Source organism: Octopus sinensis, linkage group LG5 (genome assembly GCF_006345805.1).
Source record: "Octopus sinensis linkage group LG5, ASM634580v1, whole genome shotgun sequence".
In the NCBI taxonomy this organism is placed as follows: Eukaryota; Metazoa; Mollusca; class Cephalopoda; order Octopoda; family Octopodidae; genus Octopus; species Octopus sinensis.
The window spans coordinates 43,287,775-43,312,726 of record NC_043001.1 but is presented as its reverse complement, the minus strand read 5'-3'; the positions used below and the strand labels follow the sequence as shown (position 1 = coordinate 43,312,726).

Here is a 24,952-nt window from a genome sequence, read left to right as displayed (position 1 = left end):
CTCAGCATATAGTTGTTATTTTGAAATGCTTGTCTTCTGATATTTGTGAGTCTATCAAATAAATATTCAACCCTATTAAATGTTGGCCTTCCTAAACATGAAATAATACGATAGTTCCAGCCCTAAATGAATTCAACTTGTACTTTTAAAGACGTTCTTTACGGTAACGTAAAATATTGAACTTCAGATAGAATAAAGTAAAACATAGCTATGAATAAAAAGTATGTAGGTTATAAATTTTGATTGAAGAGATGGAGCCTCGAAATAAAAAGTTGCAGGGGGCCTCTAAAAGTCATGCGACAGCCCTGGTTCCACTGCGAGCCACCTTGGAGAAATCTTCTATGACAACCTTAGGCAGAGCAAAAACTTCTCAACGGATTTTGTAAATAGAAAACCGTAAGAAGCCTGCCATATGTATGTGTGTGTGTTCATGTCCTCTCATCTTCACATTGCATGACAGTTATAAAGAAGCATCAGCATCTTTCATTTCCAATCTTCTATGTCAACAGGCGAGGGCTGGTGATAGGATCTACTCATCCAATCCATGCAAATATGGAAGAGAGGATATTAAAATGACAATGACGCTAATTTCTAAATTAAATGAGCACACATGCAAAACAAAAAACTATAAATCTTTCACTCTGTATCAACAATCTCATCAAAGACATAATTAGAGTTTTCAATGCCTGTGTGTAACAGATGTGCAGGTACAATAAACACTGACTTTCTCAAATGTCCAGAAAGATCCTTGGGTGATAGCTTCCATTACCTAGGCAACTAAGTTAGCAGTGGAGAAGGATGCTCTAAGAGCGTAGTTGCTAGAATGAGAACGAGTTAGGCAAAGTTCAGAGAGCTGCTACTTTTGTTAGTAACAAAGTGCTTCTCCTACAGAGTGAAAAATAGATTGTATGATGCCTGCCATGCTATATGGCAGTCAAACATGGTTGATGACTTCAGAAGACATGTGAAGGTTTGAAAAAAATGAAGCCGGTACGCTTTGCTGGATGTGCAATGTCAGTATGCAAGTATGATAGAGTGTAAGCACTTTATTTCATATTTTTATGCATCAGGCCATAATTATTGTTCAAATGGTATGAGTGCAAAGACTCACAGAGACAAACACACTTGATGGGTTTCTGTAACATCTCCAGCTATCAAATTTCACAGGGCATTGTTCAACCCAAGACCACAGTAGAAGACACTTGCTTAAAGTGCTATGCAGTGGGATGGATGCCAAAAACCACACAACTGATAAGTGATCTTCTTAACACACAGCCTGCCTGCAGTAAAAATGATTTCAAAGTATTGCTGTAATATAATCACATCATTATATTGCAAAACATACTTCTCAAAATGAAAGATCATTTAAAGCAAATTAATGAAATAGATTGTTTTGCTTGATCAAGGGTGGGAGGGCTAAGGAGATGTCTATTTGCAACTTCATAGCCACCTAAAAAAACAATTAATGAAAGCATAGTACATGCTACTAAGATATATTTGCTTGTGAGTAATGGTTAAGTTGGGAGATAACTTACTTGACCTCGATGGAAATATATATCAACATTTTCTGGGTCAATGTTAATGGCTTCACTATACATTTCCATAGCTTCTATAGCCATGCTTTGTTGACTGTAGCAACTAGCTTTCTTGATTAAAGCACTGACTTTCACCTAAAACATAAAGAAAAGAAAATAATAATAGGAAGCAACAGAATTAGTTAATACAGTTCTATATTTAAGAGATGAGGAATTATGTACATTATATACAATTGCCGGACACTTGTCCTCATCTTGTTTGTTAACACGTTTCGGCTGATATACCCTCCAGCCTTCATCAGATGTCTTGGGGAAATTTCGAACCTGGGTTCTCATTCCTACGGTATTTTTTGATGTTGTTATTCTTATTATTCAGGTCACTACCTGGAATCAAACTTGGAATCTTGGGGTTAGTAGCCCGTGCTCTTAACCACTACGCCATATGCCTGTGGGCAATTATGGAGCGAATTTTAGGGCTTATAAATCTAATATTTTCCTATCCTTCCTTAATACCAGTTTCCATATGCTACTCATATCTGCACTTGGTCTGCTTAGGAGGTTGTTGTGTCCTAGCATATGTGCTGCATCTTTTAGTTTTCATATTTTCCAGTGGTGTTCTCTGTCTATTATTTTAACTTCATCCCACAGGGGAAGGTGGTCTCCATTTTTCCATACATGATCAGCTATACCCGATTTATCAATATCTCCCTATGTCACAGATTTGCAATGTTCCTCTACCCTTATTTTGAGGGGGCAGCATGTTTCGCCTTTGTATAACCTACAACAGCTGCATGGGATGGAGTACACACAGTTCTTAGTCATATTCTCTTGTATTGGTGGTTTTACTTGAAGGAGACATTTGCGAAGTGTTGTATTACTTTTGAATACTGTCTTGATGTCATATGGGCTGCATATCTTTTGTATCTTTTTGGAGAGGCCTTTCGCATAGGGTAGACAGACTGTGAACAGTTTATCAGTTTCATCCTCTCTTTTCTTCATAATTGGAGTGGAGAGTAGAGGAACATCACAAAGCTGTGACATGTGGAGATATTGATAAATCGGGTATAGCTGATAATGTATGGAAAAATGGAGACCACCTCCCCCTGTGGGATGAAGTTACCACTGGAAAATACGGAAACTAAAAGAAGCAGCACATATGCCAGGACACAACATCCTCCTAAGCAGACCAAGTGCAGCTATGAACAGCATATGGGAACCGCTATTAAGGAAGGATAGGAGAATATTAGATTTATAAGCCCTAAAATTCACTCCATAATTGCCCACAGGCATATGGCAGAGTGGTTAGGAATTCGGGCTACTAAGCCCAAGATTCCAAGTTTGATTCCAGGCAGTGACCTGAATAATAACAACATCAAAAAATACCTCAGGAATAAGAACCTAGGTTCAAAATTTCCCCAAGACACCTGATGAAGGCTGGAGGGTATATCAGCTGAAACATGTTAGCAACAAACAAGATGAGGATAAATATCGTCGTACAGAATTAGTTATTTATGTCAACTGACATATTTTATCATATATTTAAAATTTTAAATAAAAACCTTCAAAATACTTCTGTCTAAAAAATCTAAAACAGATAAAGAATGTTGTGATTATGAAACACTTACATTTTTATTAACATTTTCACTTAGAATTAAATCCTCAAAGTCAGTTATGGCATCAGTAAAAGCACCCATATAAAAGTGAGCAGTTCCTCGTAGCAATCTTGCTTTGTTTATATAGGGGGAGTCAGGTTGATCCATTTCTTTTGAACATAAATCAATGATATTATCACACTGACATTTAGAAAATTGTTTGCAAGCCTCTATAAAGGGTGAACTGAAAATAAAATAAAATTTGTAAATGTTATAGAATATCATAAAAGAAAGGAAAGCATGGCATTAAATCTTGAATGAACAGTTACAAAACTTAATGGGTATCTGGCCCTGAATTACTCCTTCACAGATTAAAGCTATAGGGTGAAGAGAGCAGAACCTTGTGGATAATTATCAAAATGTTCTCATTCAGCATATCATCAATCCTGACCTCCATATTGAGAATTTCTGTAGATAAAAGCTTCAACAGTACTCACATCCAGCTATCAATGTTTATCTTTTACTAGGTTAGACATGTACAAATTGTTGCGTTACATAGACATCAGTGGTTCTAGAATTTGATGCAAATGTCATCAATTTCAGCTCATAACTGTCACCGTACAACTTACAATATATGATCCACTAGATCATGACCACTGTAATTCCTGTTTAATGCACTGCCCCTGAAACATCATCTTCCTATTTTACAGTGTGAAAAAGTGCCACACCCTAGCGGTTGAGGGAACCTGTGGAAGAGGTAGACCCAGGAAAACCTGGGACGAGGTGGTGAAGCACGGCCTTCGAACATTAGGTCTCACCGAGGCAATGACTAGTGACCGAGACCTTTGGAAGTATGCTGTGCGTGAGAAGACCCGGCAGGACAAGTGAGACCATAACCCGTGGCCTCTACCTGGGATGTAGCCAGTCCGCTTATGCATAATTTTCCTTCTTGGGACACAAAACTCTACTTGCGAAGACCTGTCGAGGCAAGTGAAATCGAAATCGATCAAAATCAATGGAAATTGTAGTTGTGATACCAGTGCCGGTGGCACGAAAGAGAACCATCCGAATGTGGCCATTGCCAGCACCGCCCCGACTGGCCTCCGTGCCATTGGCACGTAAAAAGCACCAACTGATCGTGGCCGTTGCCAGCCTCGTCTGGCACCTGTGCCGGTGGCATGTAAAAAGCACCCAACTGTAGAAACACTGCCAGATCAAACAGGGCCTGCTACAGCCTCCTGGTTTCCCAGACCCCAGTTGAACCGTGCAACCCATGCTAGCATGGAAAGCGGACGTTAAACGATTATGATGATGATGATATATATATATATCCTGTGATTGATCAGACTATTGGATGTTATAAAAATATTGCTGGCCACAATGTGCTTGCATCATTTTAGCTTTTGAATGATGCCACCCTACTAGCTAGACAAGCAGGTCAATATATATATGTATATATCATCATCATCGTTTAACTTCTGTTTGCCATGCTAGCATGGGTTGGCAGTTTAACTGAGGTCTGGAAAGCCAGCAGCAGCACCAGGCTCCAATCTGATCTGGCAATGCTTCTACAGCTGGATGCCATTCCTAACGCCAATCACTCAGAGTGTAGGGGGTGCTTTTTACTTGTCACAGGCACAGGAGCCAGTCAGGCCTGGTGCAAAAAGGTAAAATAAACTCAAAAATACGAATATATGTATGTATTTATTAATATTTAGCAAAAGCAACAGAATGACTCAAGGTTCAAGAGTTTTGTGCACTGGCATTTACGTGCCAATGCACATAACTCTTGGACCTTGAGTCACTCTGTTGCTTCTGCTAAATGTGTGTGTGTGTGTATATATATATACACACACACACACACACATATATATACACATACATACATATATATATGCATGCATACATACATACACATATATGCTGAAAATATGCTTTTTTGCATATTGGACTTATCTATAAGGAAATAAATGAAAGAGGAAAATAAAATTGATAGAAAACAAGTTAATCGCAAGTGAAACATTCAGTGAAATTAAGGAATTAATGATAACACAAGTACTAAAGATAAAGTAGAAGACTTAAGATCAAATAAAATAAAATGTAGATACCTTTCAAGAATTTTTGAAGTGTCAAAATTGAAAATTGGATCATTCCGGAACATATCTCTAAAAACTTTCATGAAAGTCTTTGACGGTAGAGAAGGTTTACGAGACTACAAAAAGCAAACAAGTACACTGTATCAGACAGAATATTTACTTTGCCAAAGATAACCTCATTTCAAAATTTAAGAAAGATTAATTTATTTTTAACTCAGGAAATGAAAATAAAATTTTCCACTTTAACCATAAAATTTAATGTTTCAGAAATTTAACAGGAATTTCTAAGGTATTCATTGGCTGATTCTACTTCCATAAATAACATTTCAGTATATAAATAGCAATTTGTAAGTTACATATAAGGTACACTGACAGATAAATATGCTTGTGTAGAAGCAGAAAACACCTATATCAAATGAGCTCTTCAGATTTCTTTTGCATTTGATCTATAAAAGTGAAGTGGGAACAACTCAAGTGTAACAGAGAAACTCACAAAAAGGGCCGAGATTAACAAGAATTTTACAGTATGGATAGCTGTTTGTCAGTTATTCAAAGTCCCATTTTTGTCAACCTTAAAAGCCAAATAAGATTGGAAACTTTATACACAAATAGCTAGCTTCTTCAAGACATCAAGGATATCTCACAATGAAAGTAACACCACAAAGGGGATAAATGTATCCGATGTACATAGGAAATCAATTCTAAAGTAGACTTATAGCTGAAATATGAGTTGAGTAATATTTGTTTAATAGGAATTTGACAAATACTGTTAGTGAACAGAGAAACCAGCAAGAATATTAAAAGTTGTATGCATTGTGTAAAAGACTTCACTGGTTTAGATAAGAGTGAAGATATACGTTAATGCATACAGTGATATAGCTACAAGTAGCTAGGGTTCATAAATGAATTACCAAAAAGCAATGGTCCTTCTCATTCTGTTCTGAAGAGGGTGGATAAAAACATAATATACCATCTTGATATTATTGTGCCTTATTTTGTCATAGCTAGGAAAGGCAGCTACTAAATGTTTTTTTAAAAATTAAATCAAGGAACACTTATAATTTATTTATAAAAAAATGTTTTACAAAGAATCATACATGTATGAGAGAGAGAGAGAGAGAGAGTGTGTGTGTGTGTGTGGTGTGTGTGTGTGTGTGTGTGTGTGTGTGCATGTGTGCGTGTGCGTGCGTGCATGCACACATATGTACAATTTTAACTGATGGAGTATCAATATGTTCAACAACTAAGTGTTTACTAATCTTAGAAAACTATTAACATATTTATTTTCTGCTTTCCATCATAAAATCCAGTTTTGATATAATTAGTAATAAATATCCAGATTGCATAAAAAAATAAAAACAAGCAAACTTACAGCCATTTCAACTTTAGCTTTCTGCTTTCCCATATCTCGCAGAACTCTTTCAGAAAATTTGACTGTGTTTACATTTGAAAAATTTTCCAACATGCACAACAATGTTAAATCTGAAAATGGAAACAGAAGTAGAAAGCTTTTTAAATAGCTGGAGATTGTAATAAATAATTAACATATAAACAGTATAGATTAAAATGATGCAATGAGATTCACAGGCACCCACTACACTCTTGGAGTGGTTGGTGTTAGAAAGAGCAACCAGCCTGGAGTCTGGTACAGCTCTCCAGCTTACTAGTTCCAGTCAAACTGTCTAACCCATGCCAGCATGGAAAATGGATGCTAAATGATGATAAATTTTGTTGGTTTATGAGAGAGCGAGAGCAAACTAGCATGCAAAATGTGTATAAAATCAAAATGGCTGAGTAGATAAGATATTAGACTAACACTTTACATTAAACCTCTATGTTTTGTGGTGTATTTGGAAAGTATGCTTAATTCTATGTGCTCCAGTTCTATTTGTTATGATTAGCTACTAAAAATACTCTTTTCCACTCTAGGCACAAGGCCCAAAATTTTTTGAGAGGAGGCCAGTTAATTAGATTGACCCCACTACACAACTGGTACTTAATTTATTGACCCCAAAAGGATGAAAGGCAAAGTCAACCGTGGCGGAATTTGAACTCAGAACGGTAAAGACAGATGAAATACTGCCAAGCATTTTGCTTGGCGTGCTAACAATTCTGCCAGCTCGCCGCTAAAAAATATTAATGACAAACTGGTATCCTGTTAAAGGTGATATTTATCTTCCATTTACTTAACTCCATAAAACAGCAGCTAAGTGATGATCATTTAAAATATTTTGGGGATTTTGAAGACATTTTATTTTATAGTAAGTGCAGGCATGTCAGCATGATTGTAAAGTTTGCTTTCCAACTTAACGAGCTCAGGTTCAGTCCCATTCTGTGGCACATTAGGCAAGTGTTCTACTATACCTTTGGACTGACCAAAGCCTTGTGAGTGAGTTTGTGTATGTTTATGTCTCCTTGTCTTGACATCATACAATTGCTGTAAATGAATATCATTCACTTTCAATATTCTACAAAAATATTTCTGACCATGGGGAAATATTACTTCGCATGAAAATAGGTGTTGGCAACAAGGGCGTCTGGCTGTAGAAAATCTGCTTCAATAAGGTCCTTCAGATCCATGCAAGCATGGAAAAGTGAACATATATTAGATTGAACAGGACACCATCCAAAACTGATGAAGCTTACGACAAGCATTTAAATATGTTATGATGAAAATGGTAGAAGCATGGTTGATAGTGACAATGATATGGTTCAGTTATTCTTACCTTCTAAAGCAATTTTCAAGTTGCCTGTCTGGTCAGCAGATTTGGCTCGGCGAGTTAAAGCTTTCATATATTTAGGATTTAACTCCAAAGCTTTGGAACAATCGCTAATCACTTGTTGGTGGTTCTCCTACAGAAATCAAAAGTAAAATTACTCAGGTGAAAAAAAAAATGTCATTATGCGAATGCTTAATACATTGATGCATCCAAGATGAAAAAGAGGTGAATAAACAATGGATGGGACTGAAAGTGATTAAATCAAATCTGATAAGAATTCATTGATAAAGCATCAAAAAAGGTATGAAAAGATGCCATATGCAACCTGCCCTTGTTTAATCTTGCTGGCATAGAAAATTGAATGGCTTGCTGATACTGATTAATAAGAATAATTACTATTAATTACCATTTACTAACTATGGATGGCAGTACACAACTCAGATTCATGAGAATGTTTACAAGACAGCAGAGAGAAGAAACAAGAACAATGTGTTTTACCCTGGACCATAATACATAATACTTGAATATTATCAGGAAGCATCAATATTGCTTGAGAGAGATTGTATGCCTTTTAAATGTGTCAAAAATATTGTTATCACTAGCGAAAAGGTGAAGAGAATATCCTAACAAGCATGTGTTATGAATAGTTTTGTATTGCAATGAAATATTATCAATCATTCTTATACCTGTGTTTGAAAAGCTGGCAGGAGTTGGATCCATATTTAATAGTTCAATATACTGCAGATGATTAAATATCTTAATTTCAACAACTAAGTGAGCACTAAACAACCAATGATTCCAACCACAGATTAATTACTGGACTTGAAAAGAATTTTATTTACTATCATCCCTAGGAGTGGGAATATTTTCAAGAATTGAATGGAGAGGGATTGTGAGAACGGGAAATAAACTAGTTACTCAATGAGGTAACCATTAGAAAAGGCATAAATGTAATGTTTTTAGTGATACTTCGGATCTGTTTAGATTTGTAAATCTCTATATAAAAAAAATCTGCTAATATTAAATGAACAATTGTTTCACTTTGATATCCAGTCATTCTTACAGTTACAGAAAAGTGACTGAATAATTAAATTATATTTTCATTGCTTTACACCCATTTTCTGAATTACTAAAATGTGGATTACTATTATTTGTTTTATTTTATGAATTTGATTATTTGCATACTTGAAGTGCAAATTCAAAGAACTGTTAATCCTGCAGGCAACAAAGAGGTTCTCTCTCCATGCAAAGAGCAGACTGTAAGACATGCATGAAGAGCATAAAACAGAGTAATGAAACAGGGGTGATTAGTGCAGAAGATTTGCAACAATCGAGGAGAAAAGAAGCCATTTACAAGAAAGATTAAATACATTAAGTAATCAACAAAAAAATCAAATAAGTTTTAAAATTTTCTTTTTTACTGAGAAAACAAATGCCTCATGTAAAAGAAATGGGTATAGTCAACTGAAAAACGCCAGTGTATTATGAGAACTTATTTATCAAAGCAAAAATTATATTGGCAATGAATTTAATACCATGAGGAAAATCTAATTATAAACAAAATAATGGTTTCAAATTTTGCCACAAGGGTAGTAATTTTGGGGGATGACCCGTGTTCAACTGGTACTTATTTTATTTACCCCAAAAGGATGAAAGGCACAGTCGACCTCGGTGGAATTTGAACTCAGAACGCAGTGCCGGGCGAAATACTGCTAAGCATTTCATCTAGCACACTAATGATTTTGCCAGCTTGCCAGTGTGCTAACGATTCTGCCAGCATGCTGCCTTAATTATAAACAAAATAATACTAGATAGAAATGTGTAGAGAAAATTACAAAAAATTACCCAAACAATGCTAACATGAAATTAAAGAGTAAGAGCTTTGAAATTATGTCAATGATAATAGCTCCAACACAACTGATAGCAAATCTTCTTAATCCTAAAAGTACACCAGGTTTTTCATCTACTGATAAATGTCTGGCTTGTTGTACAAATACATGCAACATGTACAATCCAGACATAGATATGATAAATGTACAACTAGAGGCCCAGTAGATGTAACAAAATATGCAGTACAGAAGGAACAAACACTAAAACTTCTAAAGTGAAGGTTGGTATCTCTACAATGGCAGACTAGGAGAAAGTACATAATTAAAAACAATGAATCTTAGTTGATACACAGTTCTCATGATCCAATGTTTAAGGTTAGCAGTTAATAGATTATGAGTTTATATTTACTTTTGTTTTACTTTGAAATAGGTATCTAATTTTACAAGTTTGGGTCACCTACCAATGGGGAAAAAGTACTACAGTTGCAGCTGAAGTGATATTATTAGTAGTATTAAGGTGACAAGCTGGCAGAATTGTTAGGACACCAGACAAATCATTTAACAGCATTATTCTGAGTTCTTACTGGATAATCCTTTTCAGTCTATCATTTCAAATCCTTGTATAGTTTAAATGATAATTACTCATTTGGCAACTGTAAATTTCCTCATGTGCAAGCGTCTCAATGCTTGCACCTGTCCAGAATTTATTACATTATCCTTGAATGTGAAAATCCAATAAAATTCTTCTAAACATGAGTCACATTTATTGGTTCCAGGTCTGTATGGTTTTGCTGTAGAAATTAACTCCTATTTAATCGTATAATCCTTGTCGCAGTCCTTGAAAGACCAAATTAATTTGCTAAGACTTGTTTGGAACCTTTTATTTTTGTCCTTAAATGAACTCAAATGATTTGCCAGTCTCCTCTTGAAAATTAATGATGTCCCGCTGATGTAAAGGAATTCCTTAGCCTCAGATGTAACTATACATCTATATATTACATTTATAGTTTTACACATATTTTTCACATAAGAGGATTCCTGTTTAGAACAATTGCAAAGACAGCCTTTTATATTTATGTCAAATTTAGTTTCAATTTGATCATTGATTGTAGAATCAAATTCGTTTTTACCAAGTTCTCTATTACTATTTACTCCTTTAGAAAACATCATCTTTGTTTTATTTCTAGCTGAACTTCTATTTGATTTGACATTATTTACGTTAAATTTGGTTGTTTCCCTTCCCGTGATATTTAATTTCTTAGCGTCCCCTTCTATTTGAGTTTCTTTATTCATTTTGACGTTATGCTTTGAATTTACCACGCTATTCTAACTGTAATCACTTTTATGAAATTTCAGTATTATGAGTCGCTATAATTTGTGCAATATTATGATTAAGACAATGGTCCAATCTAATCTTATGTTGATTAAAAATTTTGTAATATCTGTGGTTTCTTGGAAAGTATTTTTGAATTGCTGTACTAAACAATTTGGAAAAATTGTAATTGGCCTGTTTACCAAATGGAACAATTAACCATTAAGTATTCTTCAAGTTAAGATCATAATTTTGATGGTTATACCCATTTTTCAAAGGAGTAAGTCTTCTTTGATTTTGATCCATATATATATACACACTCAGACCCAGGAAAACCTGGGACGAGGTGGTGAAGCACGACCTTCGAACTTTAGGTCTCACTGAGGAAATGACTAGAGACCGAGTCCTCTGGAAGTGTGCTGTGCGCCAGAAGACCCGGCAGGACAAGTGAGTCCATAACCCGTGGCCTTCTACTTGGGATGGAGCCAGCCTACGTATGCATACCTTCCCTTCTTGGGACACAAAACTCTACTTGTGAAGACCTGTTGAGGCAAGTGAGGATCAGAATGGAAATCGATCAATGGAAATATGCTGATGTGTTACCAGTGCCGGTGGCATGTCGAAACTCTACTTGTGAAGACCCGTTGAGGCAAGTGAGGATCAGAATGGAAATCGATCAATGGAAATTGCAGATGTGTTACCAGTGCCGGTGGCATGTAAGAGAACCTTCCGTTTCGCGACCGTTGCCAGCACCGCCCCGTTTCGTGTCCGTTGCCAGCCTCGCCTGGCCCTTGTGCCGGTGGCACATAAAAAGCACCATCCGTTCGTGGCCGTTTGCCAGCTCTGTCTGGCACCTGTGCGGGTGGCACGTAAAAAGCACCCACTACGCTCACGGAGTGGTTGGCGTTAGGAAGGGCATCCAGCCATAGAAACACTGCCAGATTTGACTGGGCCTGATGAAGCCTTCTGGCTTCACAGACCCCAGTAGAACCGTCCAACCCATGCTAGCATGGAAAACGGACGCTAAACGACGATGATGATGATGATGACACACATAAAAAATACAAAATGGGACAAGAATGCAAAACATCCAGACAGCTAGGTGATACAAAAAGGGACAACAAAACATATATTTATATGCGTGTATGTGATTATATGGACCCAGTACTTTGCTTGGTATTTAGTTTATTGGTCTCACAAGGATGAATTATAAAAGTGGATTTTAGTGTAAAATGATATGGTTCAGTTGGATGTCAATACTATTCATTATACAAGCACCCCCACCCCCTATGTCACAGCTACCTCAGGTTATCGGATTTTGTGCTTATGGAAATTATAAAGCATAATTGCTAATTTCAGGATACAGCATGTAATTTTGTTGTTAAGAATAAATTTTGAGAATTTAAAAAATTACACTTCTCAGTAATTTACCAAAGTCAAAGAGTTAACAATTTAAAAAAAACTGTAATTATGTTACATACATATTGTGTGAGTAGGTGTATGTGCATATACAAGTGTTTGTATATGTGTCACTACAAACAAAGTTTGAGGTAAAATATTTCAAATAAATATTTATGTAGTGATACAAGTAACCTGGTAATAAAAGTGAATATACATATGCTTTATTCTAAAGCATTAGGCAAGTACAGAGTGTAATATGAAATTAGATATGTGATAAGGGAACAGGAAATATTAGGTTGGCAAGAAAGTAATTTTGGTTTGTGTGAAATAAAAGTAATTTTTTTTTCATACAAACAACGAATTTTAATCTATTATATATTCTCCATTTTGTTCAATAACCTTTTGCATAAATAATCAACTTCAATAGCTTACATCTGTTTCTGCTATAAGATGCAGTGCACAAAGAGCAGAGTGCTTGTGTGTTACTTTACATACAAATCAACTTTCCCTACCCACACAGCCAGCACCAACACCAAAACCAAAACAACCACTGCTACTACCAACCTACCAATACCTTAATGACCAACAATGATACAAACAATAGTACAAACAGTATAAGCAACTCTGTAAAGAAAAATAAAAAGCACCCAGTCCACACAGTAAAGTGGTTCGCATTTAGAAAGGCATCCTGCTGTAAAACCCATGCCAAAACTGACCTTGCCCGCGTAAGTGCCACGTAAAAAGCACTCAGCCAACTCTGAAGAGTGGTTGGAGTTAGAAAGGGCATCCAGCAGTAAAAACCATGCCAAAAACAGACACAGAAGCATGATGCAGACTCCTGCTTGGCCTGCTCCTGTCAAAGCATCCAATCCATGCTAGCATGGAAGGAGAACATTAAATAATTATGTATATATATATATATATATATACACACACACACACACACACACACACACACACACACACACACACACACGTGTGTGTATATGTATATGTGTGTAGAAATGTGAGTGTGAATACATATATACCCATTGTACTTAAGCTAGGTACAATAGGATTAAATGTTAATGACTTTTATGGCTTTTGGCTGCCCTGAGGTTGTTTCCTTTTATTTCACATAATACAAAATATCACCTTGGTTCTTATGACCTTAATGTCAAGGCTACAGCATGTCTCCTATTCTTGCACATTCTCAACACCAATACCAGCTATAAACTAATTTTAGACAAATAAATCTAAATAAAATAGTCATTTGATATCTTTACTTATTGCATGCCAGTTCAAGGCACACCTAATAAAACAGAGTGTGTCTTGTCAGTCACGCTGGTAAAGACTAGATCACACAAATATTCACAGTCACATATCTTACAATAAAAGTGTTTAATGTCAGTCACACTCAAAAGGAGACTAAAAAATGAAAACATGAGTGGGAGGAAAGGGTAAGTATAAAAATATAGAGTGAGTGACTGAATTGCATACCAGCTGCCGGAGCAGCAGGTGGTTTGACAAAAAGACTGCAAATATTTGTCATTTCCAAACACATAAACAAAAACTTTGGAGCTTTTGTTTGGCCTACACTTTCCAATTGATTGTAAATTAGGTGTATTAATGTAGTTTTGTATGCTAATTATGGAAATGAAATTCATTTTTAGCATAAATAATAGAAAGCTAATAGTTTTTAAAGATCACAAATAATCAAACTTTGAACCTCTGCAACATTTAAAGCAGCTTTTTCTGGGACAAGTGAATAACAAGATCAGATTCAGCATGAAAAATTACATCAATATACCAAATTTGAAAGTTTTCCCTCAATTTTAAACTTTCAAAAAGTGTGAGACAAACAGAAACGACATAAAATTCAAAAACGAAATATGTTATGTGATGATGGAAGTTCACACAAAGATGTATGCATGCACACACACATACAAATAATGAAACTTCTGATGGTGTCAAATAAGGGACAGAGAAAAAACAATCTTTATTGTAATAGTGTATATTAACTTCTTTTTGTTGTTGTTCTGTGTTCACTCATTTATTTCAATAAATTTGGTAATTTTTTAATAAAAAAAAACAAACAAAACAAAAAGAACATTGTTTAAAAGATCTGTCACTTGATACAAGGAAATGAGCAAGACGACATTCAACCCCAACACCAAAACATGTTGCCAGTCATTGTAGAAAAACACTATTTCAAGCAGAAGTAAAACAATACTTAAATATCTAATTTTATAAGAGAGTATTGTAGTTTGCTTGAAGCATTGTGTATTGTTTGTAAACAATAATAATAAACAGTAATGTGTTTTGAATGGTACAACAATGCACTATAATAACTGGTGTAATTTAATCATCCATAGTCTGATATAATATTTCAGAATATAAAAATTCCTACTTCAGATATCCCTAGAGATTGATTGATCAATCCCTAGGGATATCTGAAGAAGGAATTTTTATATTCTGAAATATTATATCAGATTATGGATGATTAAATCACATGAGTTATTACTGCCCACTGTTGTTATTATAGTGTAGGGGTGGGCAAACTTTTTTGATCGCGGGCCGCACAGTGCGTCTTTGGAATCTTGGCGGGCCTCATTTATAAAAATCAAGTGAAAATATTGTGAATTACCGTACAGTTACGAAGTATCTGCATAGAAGTTGGGATTCATAAAAGCTCTCGGCGGGCCGCATGAAAACCTATGGCGGGCCGCAGTTTGCCCACCCCTGTTATAGTGCATTGTTGTATTGTTGTGCCATTCAAAACACATTATTGCTATTTATTATTATTGTTTACATATAATTTTATATTTTTAATTTCACACACACAAATATATACTTTTTGTTTGATTTTGCAAGCTTCCATTTCCTGTGGTTGTTTCCAAGTAAAGGAGAGGACATCTACACGCACACATCTGTATATATATATATATATATATATATAAATATATAAGGCTGGCAACTAATTTCCTGCCGTTTTTTAAAATTTAAATTTTATAAAAGGTTAAAAAAAAACAAACTAATTAATCAATAATGTATTCACCCTTGTTGTTTACAACTTCTTCCCAACATTCAACAAGATTTTCAATACCTCATTGGTAGAAATCACCCGATTTCGACTCAAAAAACTGATCCAACCAAGATCTCAATTCTGCATCAGTATTGAACGAAACTCCATGCATAACATTTGAAAGAGATCGAAAGAGGTGGAAATCCATTGGTGCCAAATCAGGGAGTATGGTGGGTGTGGCAGCACTTCCCAGCCATCCATGATATATATATATATATATATATTATATATCTCTTTTACTCTTACTTGTTTCAGTCATTTGACTGCAACCATGCTGGAGCACCACCTTTAGTCGAGCAAATCGACCCCAGGACTTATTCTTTGTAAGCCTAGTACGCTAAGTTACGAGGATGTAAACACACCAGCATCGGTGGTCAAGTGATGTTGGGGGGACAAACACAAACACACACATATATACGATGGGCTTCTTTCAGTTTCCGTCTACCAAATCCACTCACAAGGCTTTGGTCAGCCCGAGGCTATAGTAGAAGACACTTGCCCAAGGTGCCACGCAGTGAGACTGATATACATATATATGTATATTATATACACACACACACACATACATATATATATATATATATATTATAATAATAATAACAAGAGGGAATATTATTCCAAACTTACACGGAAATATTCAATTTAAAAATACTAAATAAAATTTCACAAAATATAATATATAGTATGATCCGATGGATGTGTAATGTCAGTGTGCATACTCGACAGAGTGTAAGTATCTTGAGAGAAATGTTGGACCTAAGAGGCATCAGATGTGGTGTGCAAGAGAGAAAACTACACTGGTATGGTCATGTGGCGAGAATGGAGGAGGATGGTTGTGTGAAAAAGTACCACACCCTAGCAGTTGAGGGAACCTGTGGAAGAGGTAAACTCAGGAAGACCTGGGATGAAGTGGTGAAGCACGACCTTCGAACATAAAGCCTCACTAAGGAAATGACTAGCGACCGAAAGTTTTGGAAATATGCTGTGCTTGAGAAGACCCGGCAAGCCAAATGAGACCATAACCTGTGGCCTATGCCAGGAATGTAACCAGCCCACCTATGCGTACCTTTTCCTTCCTTGGACACTAAACTCTGCTTGCGAAGACCTGTTGAGGCAAGTGAAATCAAAATCACATTCAATGACTGGCATCCATACTAGCGGGTGCAAAGAGCTCCATACAAGCATAATCGTGACAGAGCGGCTAACTGGCTTCTGTGCCTGTGGCACATAAAAGGCACCATTCGAGTGTGATCGTTACCAGCCTCGCCTCACTGGCACTTGTGCCTGTGCTAGTAGGGTGCTAAGAGCACCATCCGAGCGTGATCATTGCCAGAGCAGTCAACTGGCTTCCGTGCCGGTGGCACATAAAAGGGCACCATTCGAGTGTGATTGTTACCAACGTCACCTTACTGGCACCTGTGCTGGTGGCATTTGTAAAAAGATTCGAGCAAGGTCGTTGCCAGTACCGCCTGACTGGCCCCCATGCCGGTGGCCCGTAAAAAGCACCCATTACACTCTCGGAGTGGTTGGCGTTAGGAAGAGCATCCAGCTGTAGAACTCTGCCAAATCAAGATTGGAGCCTGGTGCAGCCATCTGGTTCGCCAGCCCTCAGTCAAAATCATCCAGCCCATGCTAGCATGGAAAGCGAACATTAAACGATGATGATGACGATACATACACACATATAAGAATGAATGAATGAACATGATATTTTAATTCCAATTAAAGATTTTCAACCAAAATCTGGGATAATAGACATTTAAAGAGACAAAAATGATTACACTTACCAGTTGACCATAGGCAGCAGCTCTGTTTTGATAAAATGTAGCCAGTTGCAGTTTGTTATCTGAACACAGAGAAATTGCTTTGGTGTATGACTCAATTGCTTCATTGTATTTACCACTTTTGAAAAATACATTACCTTCTTCTTTTGCCTTAAGAGCAGATTCTGTGCTGGACATCTGAAATAGAAAATTCAATTTCAAACTTATCTGACAGTTATTCTGTGAATACTATATATATATATATATATGGTATCAAGTCAACAGGTGCCTGATGTAAAGCCCAAATTAGCCATTATATGTTGAAATCCTTGAAATATAGTCTATGTTAAATTCGTAATTCTGTATTTCTTCACATAAATTTAGTATATAAAAGTATATGCAAAGAGATACAAGAGAAGATATGTTCACTGCCCAGGAGATTAGCACAGTAGCTGTAACAAGGTTTAAGTTCAATAATTTAGTCTTTCAACCATTGCATACCATTAAACCCCTTGTTGCCTTAAAATACTCTTGTCATTATAAACCTGGTGTTTGGAATGTAAATTAAAGTGAAAATTTGATGGAATGTTTTGATTTAGATCACTTTAACCCTTTCGTTACTGTATTTATTTTGAGATGCTCTGTGTTTCTTTTAATTACTTTAAAACAAAGAATTTAGTAAAATAACTTAGTTATCATTAAGCTCGTGTTAGGAACATAAATTGTGACTAAGGTTTGGTGGAAGATTTTAATTCAAAACTTATGAAAACAAGACATTTGTACTCAGAACCAGCCGGGCTGGTAACAAAAGGGTTAAACAAATTTGTATCATCAGGCAGGTTGGTATCAAAAGGGTAATTGATCAACATTGCTTGAATGTTGTTCAGAGTACCTTAGAAGAGGCGGTAAGCTCTGATCTGTCCAGCTGAGACAGCAATGCAATTTCAATTCCCAGTTGAAAGCCAATTTACTTTGTCACTTAAACACTTGGAAAAACCACAAAATATATGAATATTCCCCTCCTAAACACATAGGACCATTGTGTAAATAGAGATTGAATGGTTGTTTTTATTTCCTGGTACAGCTTTGCCCATACATACAATTTTATGAAGACTAAAATTAATAACAAAACTTTTGGAATTAAGATCTGAGAAAAAATTATTAAAAATCCACCCGGATATCAAGACAATGAAACAATAGTGATTAAATAGCCATTATTATCAACTAATGATGATGAATCAAAGCAACATATGATACATTTTTATTATATTTCTTATGAACAGGATTCTTTTTTTTTTTTTTGTAACCTTCATAATTATCATTTAACATCTCACTTCCATTCAGGGATAGGTCATGCAGGCAGATGGTATCCCACCTAAACTTCTCAATCTTATCAAAGCTTATTACTGCTCAACAAGATTCCATGTACGGTGAAGTGTTGGAACCCTTTGAAATACGGTCTGGCATTCGGCAAGGATGTGTTCTTTCACCAACTCTTTTCAATTATGCCATCAACTGGATCACCACAAATGCATTAAGGGAGTTCCCCGGTGTCACTGTTGGTCACAACTTTTCCATCAAGGATCTAGACTACGCAGATGACATTGCGATACTTGGCGAAACATTTGCTGATGTTCAGTTTGCTATCAATGAGCTGCAGCGTGTTGCATCACAGATTGGTATGAAAGTCAATGCTTCGAATACCAAAATCCTCACAGCCGGCTTCGCCCCACCAGACAAAACACCCATTGTCCTCAATGGTGATATTCTTGAAGAGGTTAAGAGTTTCAAATACCTTGGCGCCATCATTACAGCTACAGGTCAAGGTGAGGCTGACATTAAAACACAAATCGACCTCGCCTGCCAAGCCTTCAACCAACTCAATGCACGACTCTGGTCAAGATTTGAGATCCAATGCACCACCAAAGTACGGATCTACCAAGCACTAGTGTGAACGGTTCTCCTTTATGGCAGCAAGTCATGGCCGATGAGGGTGGAAGATATTAAGTGACTAGAATCCTTCGATTACCTCTGTCTACACCGCAGCCTTCGTGTCTAATGGCACCACTTTGTCTCCAACAATTCGGTGTGACACCAGTGCAAAATCACCTCCCTCCGACAAGTCATCCTAACGAGACGTCTGCATTGGCTGGGTCATGCCCTCCGACATCAACCAGGAGAATTCATCTACGAAGCAATTGCCCCAGCTCCCCTTCAGGGTTGGTGAAAGCGATGTGGTGGGCAACGAAAAACCTGGCTGATGACAGTCAAGGCTGATCTGGAACCCAACCTAGGCCCCAATATCTACGGCATTCACCGCTGGAATAAGGAGTGGTTGGAGATCACGTGGTCGTTAACCTCAAATTGCCAGGTTTGGTCGGCGTTTGTGAGAGATGCAGCATTGAGGATGAATGAAGCCAGCTCAACCCACCCCGGGTGAATGCTGTCTCAAGACAAGACAAGAAGGGATAGGGGTGGATAGTTTGACAGGGTCTGACAAATCAGAAGACTACTTTATGCATTAATGTCTACTTTGGCAAAGTTTCAATGATCGGATGTCCTTCTTAATGCGAGTCACTTAAGGGTGTATTAGGCACATTTTTGTGGAACCAGCACTAGTGATGATTAAGTCATACCTTGCAAAGTGTCCGCTACAGCTGTGGAAGAACAGAAGAGATTGTGGGTGATCTCAGTGAGAATGAAGGATAGTAAAAGAGGATGAGCAAGTACAGCAAACAACAAGGGATTAGCACCAGACATAAAAAGGTAGAAATAAAGTTGAAAAAGTGATAGGGTAGGTTGTGTATGGAGGTGGGGTCTAGGGTTATCCAACATTATACGGAAAACATCAGAATGTGAGAGATAGATGGGAAGGAAGCTGTAGTCTAGGCTGGAGAGAAATCCAGATTCAAAGGAAAGAGAGGTGAGGGGGTACATACATGTAGGCTGGAAGGGGAAAAATAAGAAGGGGTGATGAGATGGCAGTGAGAGAAAAAGAAGCAGAGGGACAAGAAATAGCTGCTGTAGGATACCAGAGACAGGCAGAATAGACAGAACAGAGTGTGAATGTCATGAAAGCAGTGTAGATGAGGAGGCAATAGAGACAGTGAATGAGTGCAACAAGGAAAAGAAAGGCAAGAGAATACCCTAGAGGTATAAAGTCAGGTTGTGAGATAAAGACAAGAGGTATAGTTGGGTTGCAATAGAGGTAATTTGGGAGAGAGTGTGCTCTGAGTGATGGTCAGTGAGGTGGGTTTGGTGGATACTAGTTTGCTAGTTACAAGATCAGTGATTGCATGACACTGTATTCTATATACTGCAAGTGTGGTCACACTAATGCCATACCTGGCAAACGAGTGTCCACCACTGAAGTGATCCAATAAGATCGAAATCTCATGATCTGGTGGTCTCACTTGCAATGAATATTGAGTGTAAGGGCACACTGAATAAATCAGTTGGAGATGTCTTCCTGAGGTTAAAATACCAGAGAACACCCATGTTAAAGTGGTCATAAACACTACACACAATTATTAATGTCCATTTTTTCATGCTTGCATGGATCAGATGGATTTTGTGGATGCCCTTTTTGTTAAATAAGGTAATATTTCCCTGTTGTTGGATATGCTTTCACAGAAGACTGAAAACGAAAGACATTGCTATATACTCTTTTACTTGTTTCAGTCATTTGACTGCGGCCATGCTGGAGCACCGCCTTTAGTCGAGCAAATCAACCCCGGGACTTATTCTTTGTAAGCCCAGTACTTATTCTATCGGTCTCTTTTGCCGAACCGCTAAGTGACGGGGACGTAAACACACCAGCATCGGTTGTCAAGCAATGCTAGGGGGACAAACACAGACACACAGACATACACGCACACATACACACACACACACATATATATATATATCCGACAGGCTTCTTTCAGTTTCCGTCTACCAAATCCACTCACAAGGCATTGGTCAGCCCGAGGCTATAGTAGAAGACACTTGCCCAAGGTGCCACGCAGTGGGACTGAACCCGGAACCATGTGGTTGGTAAGCAAGTTACTTACCACACAGCCACTCCTGCGCCTATGTTTACAAAATTAACTTCTTTCAGTTTCTGTCTACCAAATCCAGTCACAAAGCTTTGATTTGCCCAAAGCTATAGTAAAAGACACATGCTCAATGTCCCGTGCAGTGGAGCAGAATATGAAACTGTGTGGTTGGGAATCAAGCTTCTTAACCACTCAGCCATGCCTGATATTTTTCATCAAAATTTCATGGTATGTTCCAAACATCAGTTTATTAATGACAAAAGTTATTTAGTGTGCGTTTTCCACGAGGAGAAGGATCTTCTAAAGAACTTAGTAAAGATAATTAGTGTAATCTTTGAAAAAAATATATTTGCAAAATTTCATCTTATATTTGAAATCCAAACTCTCAAAACGAGCAAGATCAACAGATTTCATTTGATCAGAGCAAAATTCAAAAATGCAAAGAAAGCAAATAGCACTTATTACTTATGCCAATGGCATTTCCATAATTATTACATTCTTATAACTTACATCAATATTCTAAAACATTGGATGACTACAACGCGCCCTTGTCATGCTGGTGTTTTTAATAGATTTGCACAATATTTCAGAGTAATCTAATCTTCGTTTGCAAAAACCAAGATAGCAAAGTATATAGACGACAGAAAATCAAAAAAATTCTTTGCTGCTTGAAGCTTTTGGATTTTCCATTGATTCATCTTTCAGATTTTGATACAATCGACTACAAGCGTTCTATGAAAGTAAACTTGTCCCAAGTAAAACAACATATTGTACGACACGTAAATTGTTCTTATATTTAGCACCGACTAAAAAACATTCGCGATTTTTTGACGACGCTGCAAAATAGATTCAACAAATTTTCAAGAATAGTATTTAAATGACAGAATGCTTACAAACTGAAAACATTAGCCTTCTACTAATATGACTATTTGGGTTAAATTGTGCCTATTAACCAGTGTTGAACAAAAGGCTAGTAATTAAAATCTACTTGAAAAATATAATTGCTACAATATCCCACTGACTAAATTCCATACTATTCTATCGATTAATAATTTATTCAGTTCCCCCACCCTCATTCACACACGATCTGTTGTGACATTTCAAGAAATTAACATAATGGCTTTCACATTCTCTGAAACGGTTATATATATGATTGATAAACCTGTTTCTATTGGGAAAATTTTTTATGAACCACCTGTCAGATTCAATTAAATATACCTAACTTGTCGGTTTATTCAGCACAACCAAGCCAAAGCAATAATGGACATTATCACATGCCTTGACATAGAACTTCACTAAAACATGAAAGCTATCGAAACACAACTCTATCAATTTCGCTCGCCAGTGCCAGAGTAAAATCTTCCGGTGTTTCCAGTCTGTTTTTTCGGTTTCGTTTCTGGCTGTAATAATTTCGTTTCACTTTCGTCGCTCATGCCCTTGAGAGACGCACATGCATTGACACTATCTTAAAAAATTACTGAATTACAGATAGTTTCATCGCATAACTTAAGGTTGCTGCATATTGCATCTTATTTTTTTAATCATTATTTATTTCAAACTATTAGATTTTTGAAACAAAAAGATTGTGTACCTATTTCTTCTGAAGTACTCCCAATCACATTCAATAGTTCTGTTTCGATTCATTCCAAGAAATATTTTGCTTTCAGTTTAGTTGTACGGTATAAAAGTAAACGTATTAATAGATAACTATCGTTTCAAGAGATTTTACTTAGATATTTGTATCAAGAATATGAAATAGCTTAGGGAAGAAATGCTGTTTTGTTTACAAAACTGCTAGAAATAGCAGCCAAATCTTTCAAATCATACCCTGCTGTCGGCCTGGCGCTTAACAACCCAATTTCGTTAAAGACCGTGTTTAAGAATAGTTACTGTGAACTTCGAAATTAATCTTTTATAGTCTTAAGACGCTAGAGATAAAGTAAAATACAATGTGAATAATTAAATCTGCTCCAGAACAGAGGTCACACGAAACTCTTGTCGAGGTCAAGTCACAGATTACTGATTAAAACATTGCTAATTGTGTATATTGGGGGGAAAAGGAGAAAACGAAACAAAAAAAACTCGTTAACCACCAGAAATATGTATGAGTGACACTTGGGGGATATCTTTACTATCGATTGAATATTTCAAGAATGTATACACACACATATATATATATAATTTTATCACTCGCAGACGTGTTACCACTATCGCTAACAAAATAATTCGTAATTTGCATATTTAGAAAACCAAATGAATAACGATTGTGAAAAATGGTTCGTTACAATTTCCTTACAAAGCCATATGTGCTACTTAACAGAGAAAGCTAAACAAAACTCACTACCAAAATTAGATATTGTTTACGTAATGGGAAAAGAAGTACACAAACCTCATTTGATTTCTTGGGAGTATCTTTCTTCGAGGTCTCTGTTTTGGGAGATGTAGCGTAGTTGTTTATTTTCAGGTCGTTGTTGTTCTTGGCACTTTTCACGTGTTTTCCTTTCTTATTGTAATACACTAAACCAGCCAGACCTAGCGTGACCGGGGCTCCAAGTAACAAGGCTATTTGCCATTTGGACAGCCCTTCAAATTGCTTTCGTACAACTTCATGTAACATATCAAGACGAAGATTGACTTTCTTCAGCGCCATGACAGCCAACACACGTGCCTATCTACCACTCTCATTCTGTATGAGAATCTCGTTGTGCATGTCTTGGCATGAGTTACACATGCTCACTACGTTTTCTATTTGCTTGTAGTCTCGCAATTAAATGTAAAAGAACGAAGATAAAACCTACAATTCGGTCAGAGCAGTTATACACAGATACAATTAAAATATATTTAGCTTCAAAATATTTCAATTAGGATTTGCGGTGTCAGGCCCAACGACTTTTGACCGTAAGCACTAGAACAATCAACATAGCTATAATTTACTATTTATGTACTAATTATTGCTGTAATGAGCAGGAACAGTGCATAGTTGACGTTTCGTTAGCTTACTGCCCAGAAATCACTTTCTGTTGTAAATTTGAAGCCTTAAGTTTGATAGGGACTTTGATATTTAATAGGTGGAATTTCGGATCAGGACGCCCACAAAGTTGGATTTTCCCAATTTTTATTTCATCACGGACGTCGTAAATGCTGAGGGGAAGGGTTTTAGGAATAAAATTTTTGAAAATTTATAATTATTTTTCATCTCTTCTCCGGACCGATTTTCGTCAATCTTTTTGCACTACACACTTAAAAATGATGGAAGAAGCCATTTCGAAAGAAAAATATTTTGAAAATATTTTCAGACGGAAAGGTGGGTGATTTAAGAAGGATTTAACTGGTGTTTCTAACATGTCCTACGACCACCAGGTACCTTCCTCGTCTCTTCGTCACTCTGATAACGTGTATTGATGCTTTTCAATATTTTTCTCCCCATAAGCACATTTTGTTTAGCCCAAGGGTGACCCATTGCTAGGATTTAAGAAACAAAAACTGATTTAAATTATTAAACCTTCACCCCCATACCAAGTGAGTCCGTGCGTGCGCGTAACAAAAAAACTTATTTACTAATAGAAAAGTATTTTTTTAAATAAATTCTTTTACATACTTTTT

At 36.6% G+C, this 24,952-nt stretch overlaps 1 protein-coding gene across 1 annotated transcript in view; it reads right to left on the bottom strand.

Moving 5' to 3' along the window:
- Positions 1–24,258, bottom strand: part of LOC115211897 (mitochondrial import receptor subunit TOM70) — a 33,763-nt gene extending 9,505 nt beyond the window's left edge. The window contains exons 1-7 of the mRNA XM_029780642.2: positions 23,739–24,258; positions 17,337–17,510; positions 7,950–8,076; positions 6,596–6,705; positions 5,236–5,339; positions 3,161–3,371; positions 1,536–1,670 (exon numbers count right to left, since the gene is read on the bottom strand). Coding sequence (XP_029636502.1) covers positions 1,536–1,670; positions 3,161–3,371; positions 5,236–5,339; positions 6,596–6,705; positions 7,950–8,076; positions 17,337–17,510; positions 23,739–23,999 — 1,122 coding nt within the window. The 5' untranslated portion in view covers positions 24,000–24,258. The remainder of the gene's footprint in view (positions 1–1,535; positions 1,671–3,160; positions 3,372–5,235; positions 5,340–6,595; positions 6,706–7,949; positions 8,077–17,336; positions 17,511–23,738) is intronic.
- Positions 24,259–24,952: the final 694 nt, after the last annotated feature.